At 50.9% G+C, this 24,571-nt stretch overlaps 1 protein-coding gene across 4 annotated transcripts in view; it reads left to right on the top strand.

The window, feature by feature from the left end:
• AGAP1 (ArfGAP with GTPase domain, ankyrin repeat and PH domain 1) overlaps positions 1-24,571 on the top strand; it is a 538,356-nt gene that overhangs the window by 269,799 nt on the left and 243,986 nt on the right. For all 4 annotated transcript variants that reach the window (XM_039228590.1, XM_039228588.1, XM_039228589.1 and 1 more), the window contains one exon: positions 3,355-3,447. In XM_039228590.1, coding sequence (XP_039084521.1) covers positions 3,355-3,447 — 93 coding nt within the window. The remainder of the gene's footprint in view (positions 1-3,354; positions 3,448-24,571) is intronic.

The following is a 24,571-nucleotide window of genomic DNA, read 5'->3' as shown; positions in this document are numbered from 1 at the left end:
TACACATGCATTTTTTAGACAGAAATGACATGCGCTCTAGAATAAACCAGCATAAACACTAACTGGAATAAACTCAGAATCTCTCCAGTAGTCGCCAGTTTATGTTAAATTTGCCGTAGGAATCCATCAGAAGCTAAATTCTATCTTATTTTGCTTACTGCTTTCGAAAGAAATCTTTTTTTTTTTTTTTTGAGAAAAGAATATTAAAAGGGTACATCCATTCAGTTTCTGGTTTCCTAACATGGGTTCTCAGGACACTTAATTTAGCGTGGCCGCCCTAAAGTACACGTGGTTAAGACGGTATATGAGAAAATATTTTCACACGGAGGAATAGGAAGCACGTGCACACACTTACCACACAGCTCATCAGACACAAGCATTTTTCCGCCACCGCCGCCAATAAAGAAATAACACATCTTGGGTGAAAGGTGAAGCCCTCCAAGTGTGCGTCCTGAGCACAGCCCCACCCAACCCCCTGTCTCCGTGTCTGAGGATCCACGTGACCTTGAATTTGCTGTTTATTGTCTGTATCCACATCTTAAACTGAGTCAAGCATGTGTCTTGACTTAGCACCTCTGGGCACTGCCCTGCCTCTTTTCAGATTTTAAAATAACCGCTCACTGACAGGGTCCTTTCAAAAGCTCACCCCACCACGCCGGTCCCGTTAAAACAGAGCCAAGCATACCCAGTGACCGCATTGTGGAAAGATTCCAAAAACCTCGCAGTAAGAATAGGCAGCAAGGTGCATGGTGTGAATACACGTGTGTGTCGTGTGTGTAGTGGAGGAGAGCGTGGGTCTGTCCCCGGGTGGCCAGCAGCCTCCGCGTGGCGATGGGCTGCAGGGGACATGCAGGCTTCTGCTGGGCGGCGACGGCTCTTGCAGAGATGCTTCCCGTCCCCGCACGCAGGTGGTTGGTGGGGGGTCCCCTCCGTGGCATCTTATGTCACGTGGGAAAAGGTAAACGTTTTTGCAAAGAAGGAGGCCACCTCAGCCTCCCTTTTCTCCGTGTTTGGCATCGGCAACAGTGGAGGTCTCTCTCTGCCCCCCCCGCAAAACCGTGGGAGGGTGGCCAGCCCTTGTTAGCCCCCAGGTGTGGGCGGCTGGCTGGTCCTGTCGCACGGTCGCTCCTGACATGTGCAGCTGGTGCCCAGAGCCGCTCTGCTCGAGGATGTCCCGGAGCCGTGTCAGCGCGAGCACAAGGGTGCGCTGCTGGGGATGTCGTCCCCGGGTGGCGGATGAGTTGGGGAACTCACTGCGGATCGGCGTGTGTTCGTGCCCAGGGGGTCCGTGCTATCGGTGGGACTGCAGCCCGCTGGGGGACAGCAGTCGTGGGACTGGGGGACCCTGTCCCTGAAATGCCCGTGTCCCGGCTCTCTCCGCCAGACCCTTAGAGCCATCAGGGACTCTGTGGCATTTTGGCGGCAAAGTCTTACTGACTTTCAAGGCCCCTCACCCCCGAGCGTGCGATCAGGCACTGAGTCTGTTTCTCCAGGATCCTGCCTCTGCGGGATCTGGAAGTCTCCTGCTTGGAGACAGAGGGACTGTGGGGACAGATGTGCTGCCTTGAGGAAGACGTTCATTTTTTTTTATGTTTGTTTTGTTAATTATTCTGGTTAATAGAGAATAATGAAGGCGGATTTTCAAATTGGGACGTTTGGAATTCATCAAATTCCAAAAGCTCCATTAATGATCTCTGCAGGTTAAAAAAAAATTTTTTTAAATATTATTCCTGGGAGCTTTGAATCTTATTTTACAAATAGAAACCTCGAGTTCTAACTTGCCTGTGCATTCAGATATGGCAAAAGGAGAATTTAGGGCTATTTCATAGCTGTAACTGTACATTATTAATTAAAGAATTAATTAAAGAGAAAAGTGAGCCCTTACCCTGTGGCTAAAATTCATGACAAGGAATTGATTAAGTATCTCCCATTGCCTCTTAGCCCAAACGGACAAACTTTGTTTTACATTTTTCTACAACTTTCTATTTGCTGCATGTTTCATTTCTGGTTACCCCATTCCAGGCTGCTAGCCTCCTAAAGAAAAGAGGTGCGCGGTGCCTGGCACATAGTAGGTGTTCAGGAAACATCGGCTCTTCCGCTCAACAAAGTGGCATCTTTCGTAACGAGCACACATGCTCTCTGAAGTGCCGCATCTGAGTTTATGCCACAGGGACGTCTTTCTGTCATACCCCATGATGTTGCCCCTTTTAATATTAAAAAAAAAAAAAAATCAGCTGCCCTGTCTTACACCCTTTGAAACTGGATTCCATTAGCGTTTCATTGCTGCACCGGACACCACAAAGTCTCTCTGTTTCATATATCATCTCCGATTTGAAAAGCACACGAAAATGTTTCTCCATTTTCAATATTGCGTGAGTAATGTTCCCATTGAAAAGTAATGGAGTGAAGTTGTCACTTGTCAGCACAGTTATTAAGGAGGACGAGTTTCAGATCTTTCTCTCATAATAAAATAAATCTGTCAGAAAATCATTGTGCTCACGCTCTCTCATGCCATCGAGAGCCGGAGCCGGAGCCGCGGCGTGCCTTCCACTCGCCGAAGTCACCGTGTGCGTGGGGTGGTAGCTTCCCTGGGTGGCACGCGTCCGCCCTCCCTGCTGGCCGCGCCCTCCCGAGGCCGTTCACAGAACGTCAGCGGCTCCACCGACGAGACTGTTCAACCACCTAAGCTGCTCGTTTTTCCCCAAGGGCTGATATTTTGCCGAAAAAGATATTTTCAACTTTTGCCCCCATTGCTGTGTTTTGTGGGGTGGCACACCGGTTTGACTTTGAAGGGTGTTGCTTTCTAACCATCCGGGAGCCATTATAAAAAAATTACAAGAAAACAACAACAACATTAACGGCACCTTGATGCGAAAGAAGGCCGTACTGTTAAATCGCTCAGCTCCGTCGTTAGCAGAATTTAAACATCCCTCAGACATCTGTTAAATATGTACATTTATGTGGTAGGTTTCCCAACCAAGCCACAAGGAAGGAGGCCTTTCCTCCTCGGCTGGGTTAACTGCAGCCTCAGAATGTGTTTTCTTGTTGGGTGTTACTTCCCTGTATGGTCCATTGGTTTCCAGTAATTGAATTTTGAACTCTTTAAAAAAGAATTAAAAGATAATTCTGCGGTGGGAAAGTAGGGAGAAAAGTTGAGAAAATTCTCTGTAAAAAGACGGATCAGTGGAAATCCAAAGCCCGAAACGGTCTGCTTCCCGGGCGTGTATGCGTCCATGCGTACACCATCCGTGCCTTCTCCATATGGGCGTGCAGAAACTATTCAAATAAGGGCAGACCCACGGATCCGTGAACCACAGCCCTTACCCAAACGCTAACTTTATTTTTGCTTTGCAGTCTCGGAAAGGGAGTGACCCAGACAAAGAGAAGAAAGGCCTGGAGGGCCGAGCAGACAGCATCGGGAGCGGTCGAGCCATCCCAATTAAACAGGTACGCCGCTTCCCCCTTTCTTCCCTCCCTGGCGCTGGACACACCTCGGGTTTCTCCTTGCTATGATGCTGGCTCGTGCACCAAGGTTTGTTTGATGTGTTCTGTTGATGAATGTAGAAGTCACTCACTTGACATCAATTAGAAGAGGTTCCTGTGTGTATTAAAATAGGATCATTAGAATAAGAAGAGGGAAAATGTGACAACAGATCTAATGAAGTACAGTCTGCCCGCTGCATATGGAGTGTGTTTCGAGGCTGAGCTGGCTTCAAAGGCTGCCTTTGTAGCTCGGCTTTGATTGGGCCGCTGGCCGCCAGTCGACAGGGGTAAATCAGATCGCTGTACAAGAGCCCCTTGTGATCACAGGAATAGCCGATGTGGCCCTAATTTGCTCTCGCAGACGGACATCTGAACACTGTTTCAGGCTGGTTTGTAACAACGAGGCAATTAGTTGTGATAATCATGGCCGGTGTGTCAGCTGCGCGCTCCTGTTTGTAATTTGCTAATGAAGGAATTGTAACTTTGATTAGGTTCAGTTTCATTTAGACCTTATTATATAAAGGAACATTTACAGCTGTAATGTGGGGCCTTAATTAAACTTCCTCATTACACAACAGGACTTGAATTCAAGCATTTGTTTTGGCCTATGTTGCTAGCCTGAAATAGGTTTTCATTAGCCCAGAAACCAGGCACCAAATCACTTCGCGTCTCAAGTAAAATGGGGATTCACGTGACCTACTTTGCTATTATGTTTCCAAGGAAAATAAAAATAAAGACTTCGACCCAGCACTGTGGCTCCTGGAAACAGCATCTTTTACTTTGTGAAAGAAGTCCAATTGATCGAGAGTGCATTCTGCTTGGGGGGGGGGCGGAAATCCTTGGGCAGAATAATGACTCTGCCTCTTAAGAACACGGCTGTGACCAATTTGTCCCTCTGGGTGATGGCTCTCGGTCGGCTTCTACCTCGGACACCGATTCCGTTTCCCAAAGCCTTCTGCAGCCCGGCCTGGCCCCGGCCGCCCTCACAAAGAGCTAGAGTCTGTGCACAAACACAGTGCATTCGGGAGTGCAGCGATAGGGACCAGGCGGGTTCGATGTGGATGCTCGGGAACAGGTTGACTGGGGCCCTGGCTTCCCGGGTGAGGCCCGAGTGGGTGCTCCACAGGGTGTTGTGACAAACACGTTCCAGCTCCTGGGCCACAAATGTGTGGACTAGCACGGGGCACCATTAAGGAAAATCGTCTTCCCTCCTCTTCGCTGGTGGGTGATGTCCTCGCTCTAAAATGGTTCTGTTAGCATCAAGGTCCACGCGCCTACTGACTTATTCTTCCTTTGTGTGCCTTTATTTATAAACCCGAGATGTCCGATAAGGCGATTTTAATGTGGAATTTTTCTGCCACCGATGCCGTTGCAACTAGAATTATGGAAATCACTTAACTCATTTTTCTCTCATTTAAAAAATTAGACCGGGGACCTTTCCTTTTGGGAATATTAAAACTTAATTCTAGACTGTTTCGTTAATTCACGCCTCTTGCCGATGGGGGAGGGGGTGCTGCTCTCCACGCGAGCCGGGCAGGCCCCCCGTGTAATTGGAACCTTCACTCAATCTGTACCCGGCTCATCTGCGGGGAGGGGGGGGCGGGGGGGGGTGCTTTACAGGCTGGGTTTTCAATACGTGTGCCGATTGGAATTGACCATCAAGCGTAAAATGAGTATTATCCAGTCCTTGGAAGCCTTTCAATTGTGAATGTTCAAAATAATCTCGTCGAAATCTAAATCATGGTCTGCTTTCCCAAGGAGTCGGGCTTGGGGAGCACGTGCGGCTTCTGTCCCTTACTCGCTGCTGCCCCCACGTGCAGCCACAGGCAGACCCCTCCCCAGAAGGTCACACCTGGCTGCGCCACCACCCACAGCAGAATGTTCCAGGCCTCAGATTCCTCATCTGTTAAATGGGCCCCGGATGATCCCCAAGTCCCTCCACACGCCAGGATGTAGACCTTCCAGAGAGAATTTCTTTTAATTCCAGCAAAGCTGGATTTTCAAATTAGCCCTGCTCAGGGCACCTTTGTCGGAGCCTTTCTGTGGGTCGCAGGGATTGATGTGGGTCTAGAAATGGTCGTACAGATTTGCCCCCATGCCCGTGCACGCCGTGTTCATAAAGGATCCGAGACCATTAGAGAGGGTCTGAATTCCTGACCCTCCCGGCGTGGTGACTTCGGCCATTGGAAACGAGGAGCGGGGGCTGCAGAGGAAGGAGACGTGGCCAGCATGTTCTAGAAGCTTGCCAAGGGGGGCCAGGGTTTGGCTCCCACTGCATCTTTTGCTGAAAAGTCTTCCAAAATCTTTGAAAAGCAAAGTTCTGTGTTTTAAATTAACCTGGTGAGCCCTGACCTCAGACAAAAACACCTTCTGCCCAAGGGTGCCTGGGTGGCTCAGTTGGTCAAGCGTCTGACTCTTGATTCGGCTCAGGTCATGATGTCATGGTTCGTGAGATGGAGCCCTGCATCCGGCTCTGTGCCAACAGCGCGTAGCCTGCTCAGGACCTCCCTCCCTCTCTCTCACTCTCTCTCTGCGCATCCTCTCTCTCTCTCAAAATAAGTGAACAAACTCTAAAACAAAACCACAAAAACCTTGTGCCTATGCAGAAGAAAATTCCAAGACTCACAGCCACAACATGTTTCTCCAGGGATGACACGGCCACACTCATGTTTCACACTCACTCCCCCCGCCCCCCAGCCGCTGCCCATGGTGCATTTGCCACTCCTGCCCTTCTCCCGGCACAGAGGACTTGGACCTCACGCACAGCCGTGTTCAAGAGTTGCTCCACCCGTGGGAGCCCCGCACCCCGGCTCGTGGGCCCTTAGCGCAAACAGCAGAGAACCGGCCCCAGAGCCCCCGTGATCCCGCGGGGCTGGTTAGGCTCCTGGGTCTCACACTGGCCAGTGTCTTTGATCACTCACCGCAGACCCTTTCCTGCCCCTCCTCCTGGGAATCCGGTGGCAGCTGGTTTAGGACCCAAGCAGGGCGGTTCTTCACGTCCTGCAGCCGACTCGTGTTCACACAGGTCGCTCGAGTTCCAGTGGATTATTTTAACCATGTTTTGCTCACGTTTTCCAGCTCGTTCCTTGTGAGAGCAGCGGCTCCTTCCCCCAGCGTGGGAGCTGAGCTGGATGATGATAGGTGAGGACTCCGTCGCTCCCCCTTTCCCGTGGTTAAAGGTTCCTCATCGAGAATGTAACTGATTTTTCTGCAAAGTGATTTTTGTTTTTTGAGGACCCGGACCCACCTCTCCTTTTTCGTCCTTTCTGGGGCCTTAGAGGAGAATTGGTTCAGAGTGTTCTATTTTTTCTTTTTTTCTCTCTCTTTTTTTTTTAACTAATAAGATAAAGTCTGCTGGAATAAAAATTAAAAAGCAAAGCAAGAAAAATAAAAAGAATTTAAAAAATAACAAAAGCCAGAGGCCCAGCTCAGCGGCGAGTGGGCTTGTCACGTATTAATTTTTCATTGCTGTGGAGAGTTGTACATACATAATCACTTGATTGCAGTGGGAGTTAGGGCGCTCCTCTGGTGTCATTTGCATAAATCTTGTTAAGTCAATGGCAGTTAATGAAGTACAAATGAGCCCGGAGAAGGTGACATGCAAATCGTGGGTGGCAGATGGGAGGTCTGTTTGGGGGACGGCAGCTGTGCGCTCTCCTTTCTTTCCTTCCCTTTGGCATCTTTTAATCTCTATATTATGGTACAGATACGCGGCCTCAGCCCTGGCCTCTCCCGTTCCCCACAGACCCTCGGCCGGAGCCGGGCCCGCACCTCCCCTCCCGCTCAGCCACGGGCACGGCCGTGTGTCTGAACTTCTCAGACCTCCGTCCGCGTGCCTGGCGTGTAACACACTGGAAAGATATGCACGTGTTTTACCTGGTGGGACGCACGAGCCCCTCACGGGGAGGCTCCATACTTGGAGAGCATGTTTGTCTCCTTCGAGACCCCAAAGCATCCCAAAGAGGGAGACATACTGTCTTTGCTCTGTCGTGCTTCTGTTTGGAGTCTGGCCTCCCCACCGTGAGACCGGCCACCAGTGTTTCCCAGCTTTGCTCTCCGTCCCGCGTGTGGGGTGGGTGTCCTCCATCAGTAACGAGACGCTCCGGAAGTAGACGGGGCGCCGCCAAGTCAGGCTGTGGCAGAGACGCCTCCCCATCGGTGCAGACCCCTCCTGCGGGCCCCCCCGCAGGCCTTTCTCAGTCATCACTAGGGTGTTCCCTTGCCCGCTGGCTCGTTTTTTGGAGCTTCAAGTGCCTGCAGGCCTTATCAGGAACTTTGAGATTTATGGGCAAAACACAGCATCTGCTTCCCTCTTTATGCAGCTTTTTTTTTTAATCTGTTTCATCAACTGGTTGATATTTTGAGAGAAAGTGGCCTCCGTGGACTCTGAAGAAAGGCCAGCGGAGGGGTGTGTGTGGCAGCAGGTGCTTGGTGGCCGCGGTGGTGCTCACGTAGGAGTCACTGGGCCGTTTGCTCCTGGCCCGCGAATTCGGCCGAGGCACCTTCTGGGTCCCGGGGCCTGCGAGGTCCTGCTGCAGGCCGAGGTCCGCACACGTCAGTGTGTGATGCCCCGGGGATACACCAGAGGCAGGCAGTGTCCTCAAAACACCTGCTTTTAAGTCTTAATTTTGACCTTGAACCTGGATGTCATGGTTGCCTCCAGAGTGGACAGTCAGCCAGGAGAGCGGACGCTTGTCAGCAGCCTCCTGAAGCCACCAGAAAACCCTTCCCAAGCCCTGAGTGGAAGCGCTGACCGGTGCAGAACTTTCCGGGAGTCCTCTGCCCACGGGCCCGTTTTAAGCAGGGCACAGTTTTGATTCTCAGCTGAGTAGAAGAAAGCAAGTGTCGATGAAGTGAAGGGCACCTCTGGAGTCCACCCCCTCGGCCGGCCCGCCGCAGGCCGCTGACCCACGCTGTCTGGCACCAGGGATCAGCACAAGGGGCTGGGTTGTGTGGGGCTGACGGAATCAAAGCCCCCTGATGGCGCTCAACTTTCCCATCTCGAAGTCGGACACCATTCGCCACCCGTTGGTCGACTGCCAGCCAGCACTTTGGCAGAGGAAACCAGTCGAAGACTGGGCTGGAACTTTGGGGAGACGGAGGCAGAGGAGGGAAGGAGGGAGCACCGTGCTCTTCCTCCCAGGAGCACAGGACGGCCAGTTCTGCGGGCCCGCGCCACCCTCTCCGCGGCGTCCGCGAGGTGTCTGCACGATGCCTCACGCTGTCAGGCCTGACCACAGAGGAACCAAGGTGAGCGAGAGGCGCCATGGGAATACGTTGTTCACCCATGTGGCAAATCAGCTCGGCCCCGGCATCAGGGGCCCAGTTAGTTCCCCAGAAGCAGATAATTTACCGACGCAGACCCCAGTGCCCTGAAAGCTAATTTACCTCACTCGGGTGAACAACTCCCTGAGAGCATTGCATCTGGCCTGGTTCACGACAGACTCAGCCAATTACGATTATTAATTTAATGGGTCAGGTGGGTGTGTCACATGCTTTTAATTCGACTCCTCAAATATCATACCGTCATTGGAAAAACAGTTCAGAATGTCTGGATGTCGAGGAAGGAAGTCACAGCCGTCTGTCTTTGACTAAATGGGACACACTGTCCCCCACCCCCGGGACCCCTTTGCAAAAGTGTGGGGGACAACGATATGGCCTGTACAAAATGCTTGAAGAAATTACATTAACTGAAATACAGAACGTATCATTTAAATATAAATCTGCAAAGCAATTTCAAACGAAACCTCCCCGGTCTTGGGAGCTGGGGGAGGATGATACAAAGCCGTGTGTGAAGTGCTTTGTACGCTGTAAACGGCGGTGCAGACATAATGTTCTTTCCTGGAAGACTCAATGTGTCCTCTGTGTATCCAAATCCAGGAGCCGGGAGAGGATCTGACTAAGTGATTCATTTCAGCAAAATGTTGTTTATTTTCTCTAAAAGCTCAACAGTGATGGTGAAACCCAATTCCCTGCGAGCCCAGAAACATACGCTCCCACACAAGCGGAGGGAAGTTCCCCGGAGCACGCCTTTGGCAGGCATCGCCGGGGTTTGGTTTCGTTGGGATGAATCAGTAATGTTTGTTCTGGGCATTAGTTCTTATCAGACACAGTCAGCCTGTGGCAGTCACATGCTCTCCTGCGTAGATGTGCACTGGGTTCCATGCCTGGGAAGGTGTCTGTGACCCGGGCTGGGCTCACCTGCGTAGATGTGCACTGGGTTCCGTGCCGGGGAAGGTGTCTATGACCCGGGCTGGGCTCAGATGTGCGGTGAAGACCCCCAGCCCGTGACCTCCCCAGTCCTGGTGAATGAGCGTGCAGAAGGGACCCTGGGAGCCCCAGGAGCTAAGGAACGATGGGTTCTGCTGAGCTGGAGAGGTTGGGGGGAGAAAGGGGTTGGGGGAGGCAGCTGCCAAAGTCAGGAGGGGACAGAATGAGCACAGTAGTGGGAAGGAGGGGTGCCAGCCGAGGGTGTGAGGAGGGGCGTCTAGAAGGGCTGGGGCTCCGGCCGACCTTGATGGGGTGTTGGGAGGCGTGCTGTTTCCCCGTGTCAGCTGTGGGGCGTCCTGCCGTGTTTCCGTACGGCGGTGTCGGGGTGGGAGACTTAGGACAGCGTAGAGCTCGGGGCTCCAGGGCCCCCACCAAGGGCACTGCACCTGCAGGCAGTGTCCCCGAGGGCCACCCTCTGCAGAGCAATCGCGGCCACTGTTCTTCCTGATCCGAGGCTTTCCTCCCTCTTGCTGCTTCATCCCATAGGGCTTACGACGCTGGGTAATTATAACCCGTCAGAGTATCGGCAGTAACCAACACTGACTGTTTCTAGGAGCCAGAAACTGTGTCCATTCGACAGACGGGAAAAGGAAGGCCCAAGAAGTAACTTGCCCAACATCACACAGCGAGTTAGTCTGCGAGGGCTGCGATGATGGAGACGCCCTAGAGAGGGGCTTATGGCAACAGACACTGATTTCTAGAGGCCGGAAGTTCATGAGCAAGGGGCTGGCAGCCTTGGTTTCCGCTGTGGCCTCTTCCCGGCTTGCATACAGCTGCCTTCCCACTCTGTCCTCCACACTTCTCCCCTGTGCAGCCACTCCTGGGCTCTGTTCCTCTGCTCCAAGGCCACCAGTCATCCTGGGGTAGGGCCTCAGCTCACCTCCCTTACATCGCTCAGGTCCCTGTCTCCAAGTATAGTCACACTGTGAGTTAGAGCTTCCCCGTGTGGATTTGGGGGGCACAAAATTCAGCCCATAACATGGGGCTGATTAATAGCAGAGCTGAGACAGGCGCTCAGGTGTGTGTGACCACAGGGCCACCTGCAGCCTTCTTTATAATATTCTTCTGCAGTAAGTCTTCCTGATATTACAAGCTAAGGCCACTGGATTCCTGTCCATATGTTGGAGAATAGAAAGAGCCCACGAAGTGGGCTCTGTGTCCTGGTTAACAAACACACGATATTCAGAACATTCCTGACTTGAGAGTTTCAGCATAAATCCTCCTAATTTCAGTAAACAGTGGTCGCTTGAAATAAGACTTAGGGGAACGCATGCTGTCGCAAAGCCTGTAGCTCCCTCTCTGTGCAGCACGTCTCGTAATTGTGACGGCAGCGGGGACCCATCAGGTAGGTTTTAAAAAGAAACGCTGCGGTAATCCGTGGTTTCAGTGGAACCGTTCCCAGGCTAAGGTGGCTGCTCCGGACCAGGAGCAAATGTCAGGCCTGTGGCTGGGGATGGCCACGAACGCCTGTTGAGTCCACGAGTGCCCGCGGTTCTGGGGTTTACCTTACACCCAGCTCCCCTGCTGGCCTTCCAGAGGTACAACATCAGTTGTGTCCTGAGTCACCTGACCTGTCCCTGTGATAAAGGCCACAGCGCTGTGTGTTTTGATAGCATATCCCGGGTACAGGAGAAGGTGCCAGTAGAGAAAAGCATCTCATTCTCGAGGGAAAGGTGTGGCAGGATCACAGAGACCTCGCTGCGAAGGTTCAGATCCTCGCACGTGATGCGTGCCTGGAGGGGCTATAGACCCTTCACCACTGTCCACACGTTTGCAAACGCTGTGGAAACAGGCATCTACAAAGACGCCTGAGAAAATTGTAGCATCACCGTCTGATTTCATTTCCGTTCTGTCGAGCAGCTGCGAGTGGGAGATGCGGGGACTCTGCATATGACAACCTAGACCACAGACAGGGATGCCTCCCAAGCTGGCTTTTGTTCTCTGTGAATAAGAAGTGGGCATCTGTCCTCCTGGGGGGAGGAGTCACACTGGCCATCGGAATCTTACTTTTCGTATGGAAAACAGTGACAGTGGAGCCACATGGGGCGTTTGGCTGCTGGACTGGACACCTTCCCCCCAAAATGGAGACGGGGCCCGGGCCTTACCTGCTGGTGCCCAAGGCATCCTGGGGCCTCCATGGCCCCCACGCGTGCTCCAGGCCCACAGTGGGGCGCTTGCTCCAGAGCTCTCACCCGGAGTTCTAGAGAAGGGGACCTCTTGTCAGGAAGGACAGCAGATAGTGATGTTTTTATCAGGTAGTTTTGAGCAGCATAAACACCCTCTCCTTTCCTGCATCTCGCCAAGGGCACCACTCTTCAACTGACTTAGCGATGACCAGGTTTTCAGAGCCTTGGTACCAAAGCTGACAGCTGTAATTAAATAAGTAGATAGTTGGGGCGCCTGGGTGGCTTAGTCGGCTAAGCGTCCAACTTTCGCTTAGGTCACGATCTCGCGGTTCGTGGGTTCGAGCCCCGCGTCGGGCTCTGTGCTGACAGCCAGCTCAGAGCCTGGAGCCTGTTTCAGTCTGTGACTCCCTCTCTCTCTGACCCTCCCCTGCTCACGCTGTCTCTCTCTCTCTCCTAGAAATAAATAAAACATTAAAAAAAAAAAGTAGATAGTTGATGAAATAGTGTGAAAGAAGCACAGAAGGGTTTAGGCATGGGAAATATATTCGTACATAGACATCTTTTATAAAGTCCCGAATAGTAGAGCTATGTTTCTAGAACAGACACAGTTAACATCTAGGCCTCCCCAGACCTAGTCTTCCCAGTTCAGTGAGATCTGCACCCCGCCGTGTTTACTTGCATTTCCACCTGCTTAGGAAGTCCGCACAATTAAGCATATTATTACCGTGTTGGGCGTAGAAGAACAGTGCAGGCTGTCCTTCTCCGGGCGCCTGTTGCGCATCAGTTACCGTACTATAGTGAGGCCAGGTCATGCCACAGATGAGGTCTCAGCACTCGCAAGTGTCAGATCCAGGAGTCCTCTCAAGTATGTTTCTAGAAAAATCTTCCCTGCCCCATTCCCCCTGACTGAATCCGTGCTCACAACGACTGTCTTTTCTAAACCAGATCAAAATCCAAGTAAACGCTGGCCTTGCCTGTTAGCGTTCCATGTTTCACATGGGGCCATCCTGGAAAGCGTGTGCTGTCTGGCACTTGGACCGACCATGGTACTCGTGTGGCAGCATGACCCAGGGTCACCTGCGGGCCCAGTGGTTTACCAGTCAGTCAGGGCTGGCTCGGGAGACTTTCACCCCTGTCTAGGCACATTGGGTCTCTTGGGCTTTTCCCTTCCCCTGTTGAACATGAGCTTTGGTGGCAACTGGTCCCTTTAATCGTCCTGTCTTTGGGGGCCCAAGTGGAATGCCTTCTGTTCTAGAAACACCTACCTTGTCCTCAAGGAGAGGCAGTGTCCTTTGCCCTCCTCCTTCCAGTGACACTAATCAGGTCTTGGGATCTTGGCTGCCATCTTGTCTGATGAATCCGCAGGTTCATCCTTCACGCATCTGCTCCCCTGCATGTCACACGCTTCCGTAGGGGTGCCAGTTGGCACTCCTGTCCTGCAGTGGTGAGTAGGAGACAAGCAGTGGTAGTGGACGAGCTGTAGAGCGTGTTCCATTGGAGACGTACTCAGCGTTGTTCTATATTGAAAAACGGCATCAATTTTAATTCAGTTTTCTTTATGTTTGACTCTGTTTCATGTACATAGAATACTATATTTAGGTATGACACAGGTACATTTAAAATTTTTTTTTAATGTTTATTTATTTACTTTTGAGAAAGAGAGCACAAGTGGGGGAGGGAAAGAGAGAGGGGGAGACACAGAATCTGAAACAGGTTCCAGGCTCTGAGCTGTCAGCACAGAGCCTGACACGGGGCTTGAACTCATGAACTGTGAGACCATGACCTGAGCCGAGGTCAGATGCTTAACTGACTGAGCCACCCAAGCACCCCAGGAGGTACATTTTTTAACCTTCAGAGAACTAAACCGTTGTCAGTGACCAGAATCATTTCTGAAAACTGTTTCTTTCTAGAACCCCTCTGCTACTTTTCATCATTCATACAGAAGAAATACCATCCAGGTATCTTCATTATATGACTTGGTTTGTAAAGATTTTTTTTATGTCAAACCTGCAAATTTTCATAATGCTGGAGTGTTCTGTAATTGCCAGGTTTTTATCCCATTCTTCATTCTACATCATGATTCTAATTTGTGCTAAAAACAGGAATATGTTTCTCTTCTTGAAGTTATTCTGTAGGAAAATAATTAATATTATTTTTAATGTGCATTAAGTTTTATGGAAATATATAAATATATCTGCCATAGAGACATATTGCTGAGGCTATAAGTAACCCTCAAGAGACGACTGAATGAAGAGCCACAAGAAGCAAATAAACATGGATGGACATTTGGCCTTTCTTTGGTGATATCTAAAGTATTAGAAATTTAAAACAATGAGAGATCATTTTATGCTCTGGTTTATAATTAACAAAGCATGATAAAATTCTACTCTTAGCAAAAGTTAGTTTAAAAAGAATGTTTTAGGGGCGCCTGAGTGGCTCAGTCAGTTAAGCGCCTGACTTCGGCTTAGGTCATATCACAGTTTGTGAGCTCGAGCCTCGCATCAGGCTCTATGCTGACAGCTCAGAGCTTGGATCCTGCTTTACAGTCTGTGTCTCTGTCTCTGCTCCTCCCCTACTCATGCTCTGTCTCTCCCTCAAAAATAAACTTTAAAAAAAAAGAATGTTTTAGAAACGCATTGCTGTGTTACTGAACATTGGATAACCTAGCAGTACATAAAGAACATAAGAAATTCTATTCACTTTGTCCCTTTAATCTCTCTGCTAGAAATTTATCCCAAAGGAATGATTCACCAAGAGAAAGGGACAAAATCTTAGATGGACAAAAATGTTCATACCAGAGTTATTTATAGTATCAAAGCCCCTGAACTACAGATATCTCACCAGTGAGGAGTTAATTAGTAACAGTCCCTAAATAACACTAGGGTAGACAGCCTCTAGAACTTTCAGAGACTGTTTAGAGGTGTGACAAATGTTTATAAAATAATGAAAGCGTACCTGTCATGAAAATCTATGTATACTTGGTTTAAAGTTGCATGAATAGGAACACAATGAGAAATAAAGAAGGCCTTTAATATTTTCAGCCTTTTGTTGTGAAATAGTTATGCACAAGCTCCAAAAACAGAGTCCCCGATACCCTGCACCCAGCACCCCCACCCCCCAGGCCAGCAGGTTCACACAGCCACAGTGCAGGGATCACCCCCGGGACCCTGTGTCCTGAGCTCCTCTGCAGACCTCATTCTGAGTCCAGGGTCCCTGTGCACATGGGGGTCCCTTCACCCCCTTGGCCACCTCCACCCTGAGAGTGTTCTGTGGTCTTTCGTACCTTCCATGAGCTTGCTGTCATCTTAGGAATGCTGACCGCATATACTGTAGAGGGCCCTGCAGCACGCACTGCCTGGCGTGACTGGGCTGAGGTTATGCAACTTGGGCTGGGGGACGGCAGGAGTGCTCTATCCTAGGTGCCCTCTGCAGGGGGCACGTGATGCATCTTCCTGTCAGTGGTATTAACCTTGGCCATTTGGCCAAGGGGGGCTCTGTCAGGTTTCCCTGTAGGAAGTGATTATTTTTCCCTTTGATGACCATGAATTGATGAACATCTTGGAGAAATACCTTGAGACCATGCTGATAGTCTGTGAAAACATTTTTAACGATATAAGTTGCATTCAATAAGTAGATTTTAGGGGCGCTTGGGTGGCTTAGTCGGCTAAGCGTCCGACTTTCGCTTAGGTCACGATCTCGCGGTTCGTGGGTTCGAGCCCCGCGTCGGGCTCTGTGCTGACAGCCAGCTCAGAGTCTGGAGGCTGCTTCGGATTCTGTGTCTCCCTCTCTCTCTGACCCTCCCCTGCTCATGCTGTCTCTCTCTCTCTCCTAGAAATAAATACAACATTAAAAAATAAAAATAAAAAAATAAGTAGATTTTTAAAAATGAAGACAGTTTCCCTCTTATCAACATGCATTGCCTTGAATAAAATGCCCTGGGTGCCGTGTGTGTGTGTGTGTGTGTGTGTGTGTGTGTGTGTGTGTGTAAGTAGAGCAAAGCTAAATTTCCCCTCCTTCATAAGGAATGAGCTAGGAGTCTAAATACCACGAAATGCCTCTTCTAATCAAGGAAATTTCAACATCAGTAGTTACACGTACGCTAGTACTTTGAAATACTTATTGCCTTTTAGTAATACGTACCACACGGAATTATTTCACAGCCCGAAAGGACAGCTAAGACTGTCCCAGTGTTCTTTTTTCTTTCTTTCTTTAATCTTCCATTGATTTACCATCCAAGAACAGTCAATTAAAGCCTGTTTCGGCCTTCTTGTGTTGGAGGGAAGGGGCAAGTGAGGACAGTTTTGAAACTTGCTGGGCCTTTGAGGAGGAGCTGGGGGACCCCCAGGGTGAGGAGGAGCCCGGAGGGGGTGGGAGGAGCCCCTTGGGGTGAGGAGGAAGCCCCAGGGCAAGTAGGTGCTGTCAGCCGTGGTAGTGTGAGTGGACCTGGTGAGGATGGGCAGGCAGTCTGCAAGCTCACCAGGGGCCAGAGGCTGTGGGCCTTGAAGGGCAGGCACATGGGAGGTTCTCAGCACATCCCGAGAGTGACTAAAGCTTTGAGCGCCCCTGTGGCCCAGGTGCCGCGCCAGGTGCCGCGCCAGGTTGCTGTAAAGCAGGAAGCTTTATGTGGGGCCTCTTGCAAACCAAGATCTCTTGGGTTTCATCTCAGATCTTTTTTTTTTTTTTTGCATGAAAAGATTTCTCCTATTTCTTTAAAGTAATTCCTTTTAGAGAATGAGGAATGTTTGTGTGTACATATGTACGTATATATTCATATAGCTATATATTTATGTAACATTAACATAAAAAATGCTATGTATTAACCATAAGAGGGTTTTTGCTCTGCTGGTGTTCGTACTGAGCCTACCATGGCCTCGCATCACGAACATGCCGTTTCTACAGCCAGAAGAGGTCCGCGTTGTACACGTAGGGAAACTGAACCCCCCGGAAGGTTCTGTGACTTGCCCAGGGTTTCACCTCCTAATGTCACAGGATCCAGACCCCGTCTTCTCAGACACTCCAGTGCTCTTTCTGCTGTTAACAGAGACATTCTGGGCACTGTCTTCTCCCTTGGGCTTAAAAACTTGGTAGAAATAACAAATAATGTTAGTGCATCTCTTGATTATATTGTGACTGGCCACTTTTTTCCTAAGCCGCGTCCTTCAGCTTCATGCTGTTTGATCTCGCTATTGTGAAAAATGATCACATTTGAAAGGATCTGGCACCGGTGCCAGTTATTTATCCCGCAGGCTTGCTGAGGCCCCTGCAACCCGGTGAGACTCCCGGGTCCTTTTCTTTACGTTTTACAGATGAGAAAGCAGAGGCTCTGCTTGCACGATTTCCTAAGGCCAGTAAGAGGCAGCGATGGGATTCAAACCCACGTCTGCCTCTCCAAAGCCCCTCCGTCTTCACATTTAACGGCCTCACCTCCGGCCAGGCTTGCGGTGTGGCTCCCTCAGTTACAGTAAACGTCCAGGCACAGAGCCACCCAGAGGCCACCGCAGCCACCGCACCTTCTAAATGACGCCCGCGTGGCGGGGTGTGCGGCTGGGGGCACCCGCGCTCCACGGTACAGCCAGGCCTTCCGCGAGGACTCCTTCCCCCGTTCCGGAAACCCTCTAAGTGTATTCCACAGCGGTTGTTTGTAATTGGAGTATCTGGAATTCACTGTGGTTTTAATTAGTTGATTACTAGTTCTTTAAAATGTACTGTACTCACTGTGGGTCTTGCAAATTGGTAACTGGTAGCTACCAGTATAATTAAATATTTCAGAGCACTTGGCTACAGTGGCATTGAACTGTGAAGAAATAATATTGTATAGCCAATCAAAAAGAGATCCTTGTAAACTCATTTACAGCGGCAGTATGTGCTAGGACCATCATAGAGATGCTTACTACGGGAGAAATTAAAGATACAATTTTGTGCTAAGAGGCAATATAGAAATTAGTTCCTGAATTACTTGTTAATTGATTTGGTAATTCTCTTGGGTCTGCATGTGCTTCCCTCCACCCCACCCCCACACTCCTTTCTGTTGTTGCATACAGTTCACGGTGACTATTCCCAGAGCAATAAAAATATTTTTCACCCTTAGATTAGCTACGTCCTTACATCAGACTGCTTGCGCTCATATTTGCAGAACCAAAAAATATCTGCCTTAACTACAACCAGCATATTGTTGTTTTATGTGTTCTCATCAAGGTAACCAGTGCGTGCATTCGTGGGACTGGATAATTTCAGCAAAAAGGAAGCGCAGTTTTATGTGTCTCGTGTTTGAGGAGGTTTCTCTGATTTTTTTTTCCTTTTCCTAATGGGAGCCCTCATTTTATTATCAACAGCGGAGGGGATTTGGCAGACCTGATTTATGGAAGTCTTATTGTTTGCAATTCAGCAAGAATAACCGTACAAAAGACCATTTGTAGGAAAGTGTAGACGGCTCCTCAAAATGGTATTGGAAGAGAACGAGATGCGCTTCTCCTGTTGGGATGGACGGGGGCCTCAGAGGAGAGCACTGTGCGCTACAGGCTGGCGGGGGGAGCCCCTGTGGCTCCCCCCCCCCCACTTCGGGGCTGCCCCTTCCCCTCCTGCTGGCTGAAGGACAGGAAATGACATTGGGTTTCACGTACATGTTTGTGCTGCTCCGTGCTAGAGGCAGTACCCATTGTCCTTTGAGATTTTTTAAAAAATTTTTTTAATGTTTTATTTATTTCTAGGAGAGAGAGAGAGAGAGACAGTGTGAGCAGGGGAGGGTCAGAGAGAGAGGGAGNTTCTATACTCAGTGTATTTCAGGCAGAAATAATCCATAATAGTGTTTACAATACTTCCAATGTATGGAAAGACAGTAAGCTCATTAAAGAACCAACAGTTGAACTCACTGTTGAGATTTTTCATATTTTATTATTTTTTTTAATTTTTTTAATGTTTCATCTATTTCTAGGAGAGAGAGAGAGACAGCGTGAGCAGGGGAGAATCAGAGAGAGAGGGAGTCACAGACTGAAACAGACTCCAGGCTCTGAGCTGGCAGTCAGCACAGAGCCCGACGCGGGGCTCGAACCCACGAACCGCGAGATCATGACCTAAGCGAAAGTCGGACGCTTAACCGACTAAGCCACCCAGGCGCCCCGAGATTTTTATGAGAAGACAAGAAGGGTGGCCTCATCTTCATGGTGAAGAACACATCTCTCGTACCTTTTGGCTGTATCTGCGGCCCCAAAGGGAACATAGACTCTTTAGAAAATATGATGACCTTCACTTCAGGCCAATCTGTGATATTTTCTTTTCTGTCGCCTCCTGTACCATCCCCAACGTGTATAAATATCATTTTGCTTTGGCTAAATCCAAGGCAGTTGATGTACTTTTCAGTGTCTGCTCTTAAAAACCCGTGATGATGATTTGTATTCAGCTAGGAGAAGCAGACACTGTTTGCATTTAGCCTTGTCTCTATTAAAAAGCTCAAAGTTATGGCAGTAAAAGGTAATGTTTATTCTGAAATACGAAAAGCCATCCCGCTTGCAAGAGGCACACTCCGCTAGGCTACTGCTGAGCATGTCCTTCGATGAAAGAGCATCCTGGCCGGTCGTTGGCCTCAGTGGACAGAGAGGGAATACCTCCATGGACCCTGTGCTCAGACAGAGTCCTTCTCGCTGCCCACAGATGGGGTGGCTGGTGCGTTCCTCATTTTCATGGTTTGTTGGGGGCCCAGGAGGCACAATACACTCTCTGCCAGGAGGTGCTGCTTGGGCACACGGGGGGCCCAACGAAGGCGAGCAGGTGCATGTCCAGCCTCACATCATGCTCTGCGGTCTTACTCATTTCGAGCTCCATATAACTCCACCCACTCCCCTACCCTCTGTTTTAAATCTTCTCTCCCACACTTTGCCATCTTGAAAGTTCCTAGGGAACTTGATCTTTATCACTTTTCTCCACTGATTATTTCAGAATGACCCAGATTTAGCTTGGCAACCCCAGAAGCAGTGGTTTTATAGCCCCACCCCCACCCCCAATGCCACTGACCTTGATGGAGTTAGATCAGAAAACTGCTTTGGGTTTACAGGTGGCATGGATGGCGGATTCCTTGTTAGAGAAATTGACACCAGGTCCCGTCACAGACCCTGAAGTGGGGGGAGCACTTCACACCCCTGGGCAGTTCTGTAGTCTTGAATTACGCTTCTCCTCACACCGTAGAGGAGAAGAAATACGTCCCCTCAAGGGATTAGGACACAGCTCTAAACATTTTATTTTTTAAATATATGTGACTTTCATCTCTGGCTCATAAGTGTATCTTACACTTGAGTATGTTTTCTGTGGTTAAATTGCTGATTGTCTCCAGATGTTTGAGTGAAGTTCATACTCTATTGAGGCTCACCTTGCTTATTTACGGGGGCCCTGACCTGAGCTCCCACCATGACCTCAGTGCTCCGGGTTTACTGGGACCCTGACCTGAGTGCCCAGGTATGGACCATAGGCTGCATCTCCTGCCGTGCAAGGACTGTGGGATTTGGAGCAGGAAGTGAGGGCCGGCAGTGCAGCTCCAAGGTGATGAATATTCTCCACGAAATTTCTCGTGATATTTCTGCACTTTAATGACTTACTACTAAGACTTGTACTAATAATTTTTAATGGTTCACACTGACCAGGTGACATTTTGATACATTAATGGGACTTATCATTGACTTTTAGAAGTTCTCTGGCCTGCCATGATGCTTTGCCTGAGCCCCCCAAAAGACGGGTGAGAGCAGAATGTCCAGAGTCATGACCCCCCCACCCCCCTCTGTGAGCTGTAAAGAGTGGGTGTCACACTAGCCACCAGCTTTGGGAATTGAGTCTGTCACTCATTCGTGTCAGAGGGGTGACTCCCAAGGCTTGTCCTGGAGGTTTCCCTTAAAAACCATTAGCTTGAACAAAAAGATGTGTCAGAATACTGGAGAAGCATGAGCCTCACAAACGAAAGGGTGTGCCTGGGCAGTGGCCGTGTCCCTCGGGGAGGCGGAGGGCCCTGGGGGGACTGCGGGGTGCGTGGGAGGAGAGACGTCAGGAGAAGATTCTGGAATTGGAAATGCTGGGGGGTTGGAGCAAGCAGGCTCAGTGAGACTCCCTCTGGGGGTGCACAAGGCTCCCCAGGGACCAGAGCGTGGCTGGGCTCCGTGGGTCCCAATGATGGGGTGAGTTTGCGCAGGAAGATGGGGCGTTTGGACAGGATTATGACACATTCCCCAAAGAAAGGACAGTGCAGATAATCATAGTGACTTTTGCTTCTTTGGGGACACGTGTTTTCTGGTTTGTTCTTGGGTTTCCGGGAAGCAGTGGGCATGACTCCGGTACCTTCTTGGGCGCAAGATTAGCTGGAAGAGTAAACCTGTTGAGAACAATGAAATAACAGCCTGCCGACGCTCTTACCCCGAGCGGGCCCTGGGGCTGACCCGTCCGTGTGTCCGCCTCCTCCACACGAGGTCAGGAGGTTGGTTGGTTGGTTGGTTGGTTGGTTGGTTGGTTGGTTGGTTGGTTTTTAACCTTTTTGGCAACTGGTGTATCCCAAGCCTCTAGAGCAGCAGGCTCTCAATAAATATTTATTGAATGGAAAACCCTTCATGGTTAAAACCACCTTATGTGGGTAACAGTGGACTTCCCATTTTACAGACAGAGCAGATACTCGGAGAAATAAATCTGCTTCCTCAATGCCACGCCGAACTGGTATCACCGAGGCTGGGGCATTGTGTGACTTCCCAGGGGTCACGTCTGTTCTGGAAGGACCCAGGGAGGCTCGGCGAGGGCCTGCCCAGGGCAGAGTGCCTTAGCTGGTAAACTTCAGGAGCTGGGGGGCTGGAGGACGGGCCAGCGTAGCGTTCAGGTTCAAGTGCCCTTTGACAGTGTGTTGCCCTCAGAGTGGAAGGAGGAGGAGAGAGTCCTGGGAGCTTTTGCTCACCTACGCGGCTTCCCCATGTGCATTCCAAGACCGGGTGGCGCACAGCTGAGCACGGGCTGGGCCACGCCAGGTGACGGGCACCTTTGTCCGGACTCACAGCACCTTTGCTGCTCCCCCCGGCGCTGGGGCCTCCGAGAACGGGCACGAGTCCTCACTGGCAGGACACCTCTCTTGGGACTCCGTCCTCAGTCCTGGGGGTCAGGGGTCACCGTTTGGAGCTGTCGTCTGTGGGCTGTTGTGAAGAGGTCAGTCTCGGGATCTGGGACGGGGTGAGGGCGGGGAGGGTGGCATCAGGACCTTCTCTACAACCTGCCTGTTTGAAGGGTTCGCTGCGCCGCGGGCTTGCGGCAGAGCCTGGCCAACGTAGCCCCTGTTCCTGGCCTGGCCGGTACTGACGGTGCCTTTTATTTTCTGAAGAGGGGGAGCTGGGCCATGCGTGACCTTCGTCAGAATTCCATTTTATTGGTCACAGATTAATTTTCTTCGTGTCCTTTATAGCACCGGGGCAGCACCCGCTCTGTGTCACCTTGGTTTTCGAAGGTGGAAGTCTGTTCAGGACGCACCCTGTACTGTGTTAACCAGCGGCTGAGAACGCGGAGCCATAAGGGCCCCAGTTGGATGTGTGAGTCCGTGCTGGCCACTTGGGTCCTGGATCGCCCTGGAGAACGCGTTCATGTGTTCGGTAGTTCTCACTTTCTGGGAAGATTAATCATGACGCCAGCTCTGTATACACCGTAAAGAGGCTTCTTTTTCACGTTGGTGATGACTGCTTTTTAGTTTTTCAGATGGCATATGTCATTTCCGCATCTCTTTCTTTGCGGGAAATGCCACGTACGTGTGAGGGTTTGGTGTCCGAGCGTGACGGTGACTTCTGTCTTTGAGCTGTTGGGTCGTGTTTCGTGCTAGACTGTGCGGCAGGTGCAGGAAGTGCTGTGGACAGGAAGACCTGAGCGTGGGGGACACGTGACAGCCCGGGCAGCCTCTTCCAGGAAGGCGGAGGGGCAAGGGTCCCCATGAACAGCATGCTGTGGAGTGGGAGTGTGGTGGCGGGGGGAGCAGGGGCTGTGGGAAATGACAAGTTCATGGTGACAGACAGACCTGGACACTCTCTGGAAATGGCAGGAAGGGTTAGGACTGGGTGACACAGGGCTTGGACGGCAGGCAGAGCGCCATCTCTGTAGACGGTAGCTTCCACAGAGACGACGTGATGACCCCACCCAGGAAAGAGGAGGGAGAAGTGAGTGGGGAGGCCTCGGAAGGCATGGACGGGAGCGACCTTGGCCCTGTGGTTGCCGTGATGACGTCAGGCGGATGGCACTACTGGCCTTGACGGTTTTGGTGGCCGTGGCGGGTTGGTTTGCTTAGTACAGTAGCTGCATTTAACCAGGCCACTTAGTTATGCAGTGGATTGGAGTTGTCTGCGCTTCGGTGGTGTCAGTGAGGGAGTGTGTGCTCCCAGGCACCAGGGAGGACATAGGCCATCAGGCGGGTCGGAGCCGGCCACCGAGTCCCCTCTGGTTGGGAGGCCATGGAAGCAGCCAACACATTTGCTGTTTCTCTCTCAAAGGATTCCTTTCCGTTAACATCCGATGATTCAGCAGCCCCCCGATAAGTATCCTCTTCTCGGGGTGTGCAGGTCAGGAAGTCTTCTGTTCAGAAAGATGAAGGTTCTTCACAAGATGCTCTGGAGGCCGGGGGGGACTCGGGCTCCCTTTCTGGAGATCCGAGCCGGGATAGGGTCAGTCCCCAGGCAAGCCCGAGGGTCTGCTGGCCCAGGCGGGCATCCCCCACCCCCTCGGGTTAACAAGCTGCCCACACCACCCACCTTGCAGCAGGTCATGAAGGCGTTCACAGGTCATTTCTTCCGTGGGGTTTTTCATTTGTCTTCCATCCGAGGCTGAGAACAGCCGCGTCCTTCTCAGACGCACCTGTCCGTGAGTCCGGCGCACAACTCTTAAACGTCAGTCATGAGTTGTCCCAACCAGGAGGGGGCGGAGCCTTGGTGAGATGTCACTGGGGAGTGACACGGTCACCAGGTGTCCCCAGTAGGCGAGTCCCGAGGCAGTTGTGCGTGGCCGGCACAGCGTACGTTCACAGGACGCCTCACGGCACGAGGCGCGGGGCTCATGCTGGTGCTGCGCCTCCTGGACACTCTTCGTGGGGGTGAGAGCTGTCGGTGGCTCTCTCCTCCCCTCATCCCTCTCTCCTTCTCTCCTTCTTCCCCCTCCCCCTCCCCCTCTTCCTCCTCTTTTTCCTCTTCTCTCTATCCTTCATCATCACCAATAGATTTTAATTTTTAGGACAGTTTTAGATGCACAGCACAGTCAAACAAAAAGGACAGAAAGTTCCACCGGCCCCCCCCCACTGCCAGCACCCACACCACAGCGATACGTGCCCGCATGGACACGTCATTGTCACCCAGAGCTCACAGTTCCCATGGGGCCACCCTTGGTGCGTACTTCTGTGGGTTTGGACGTATGTTCAATGACATGCCTCCGCCGTTACCGTGTCACACTGCACGGCGCCCCCGCCCCCAAACTCCTCTGTGCTCCTCCCGCTCACCCCTCCACCTCTGCAAACCACCGACCTTTCTATCGTGAGGGTGCAGTTGCCTTTTCCAGAACCATGTGCCGTACAGTCGGACTCATGAAGCAGGCTGCTTTTCCAGCGTTGCCGCTTTCACTTAGTAACACACATTCAAGGTTCCTCCAGGCCTTTTTATGGCTTGATAGCTCATTTCTTTTTAGTGCCGGTAATACCGCACTGCCTGCGTGTA

Source organism: Hyaena hyaena, unplaced genomic scaffold, assembly GCF_003009895.1.
Source record: "Hyaena hyaena isolate Hyena2069 unplaced genomic scaffold, ASM300989v1 scaffold_31, whole genome shotgun sequence".
Lineage (NCBI taxonomy): Eukaryota > Metazoa > Chordata > Mammalia > Carnivora > Hyaenidae > Hyaena > Hyaena hyaena.
Note: the sequence above shows the minus strand (reverse complement) of the source record. Positions and strands in the feature narration are given on the sequence as shown.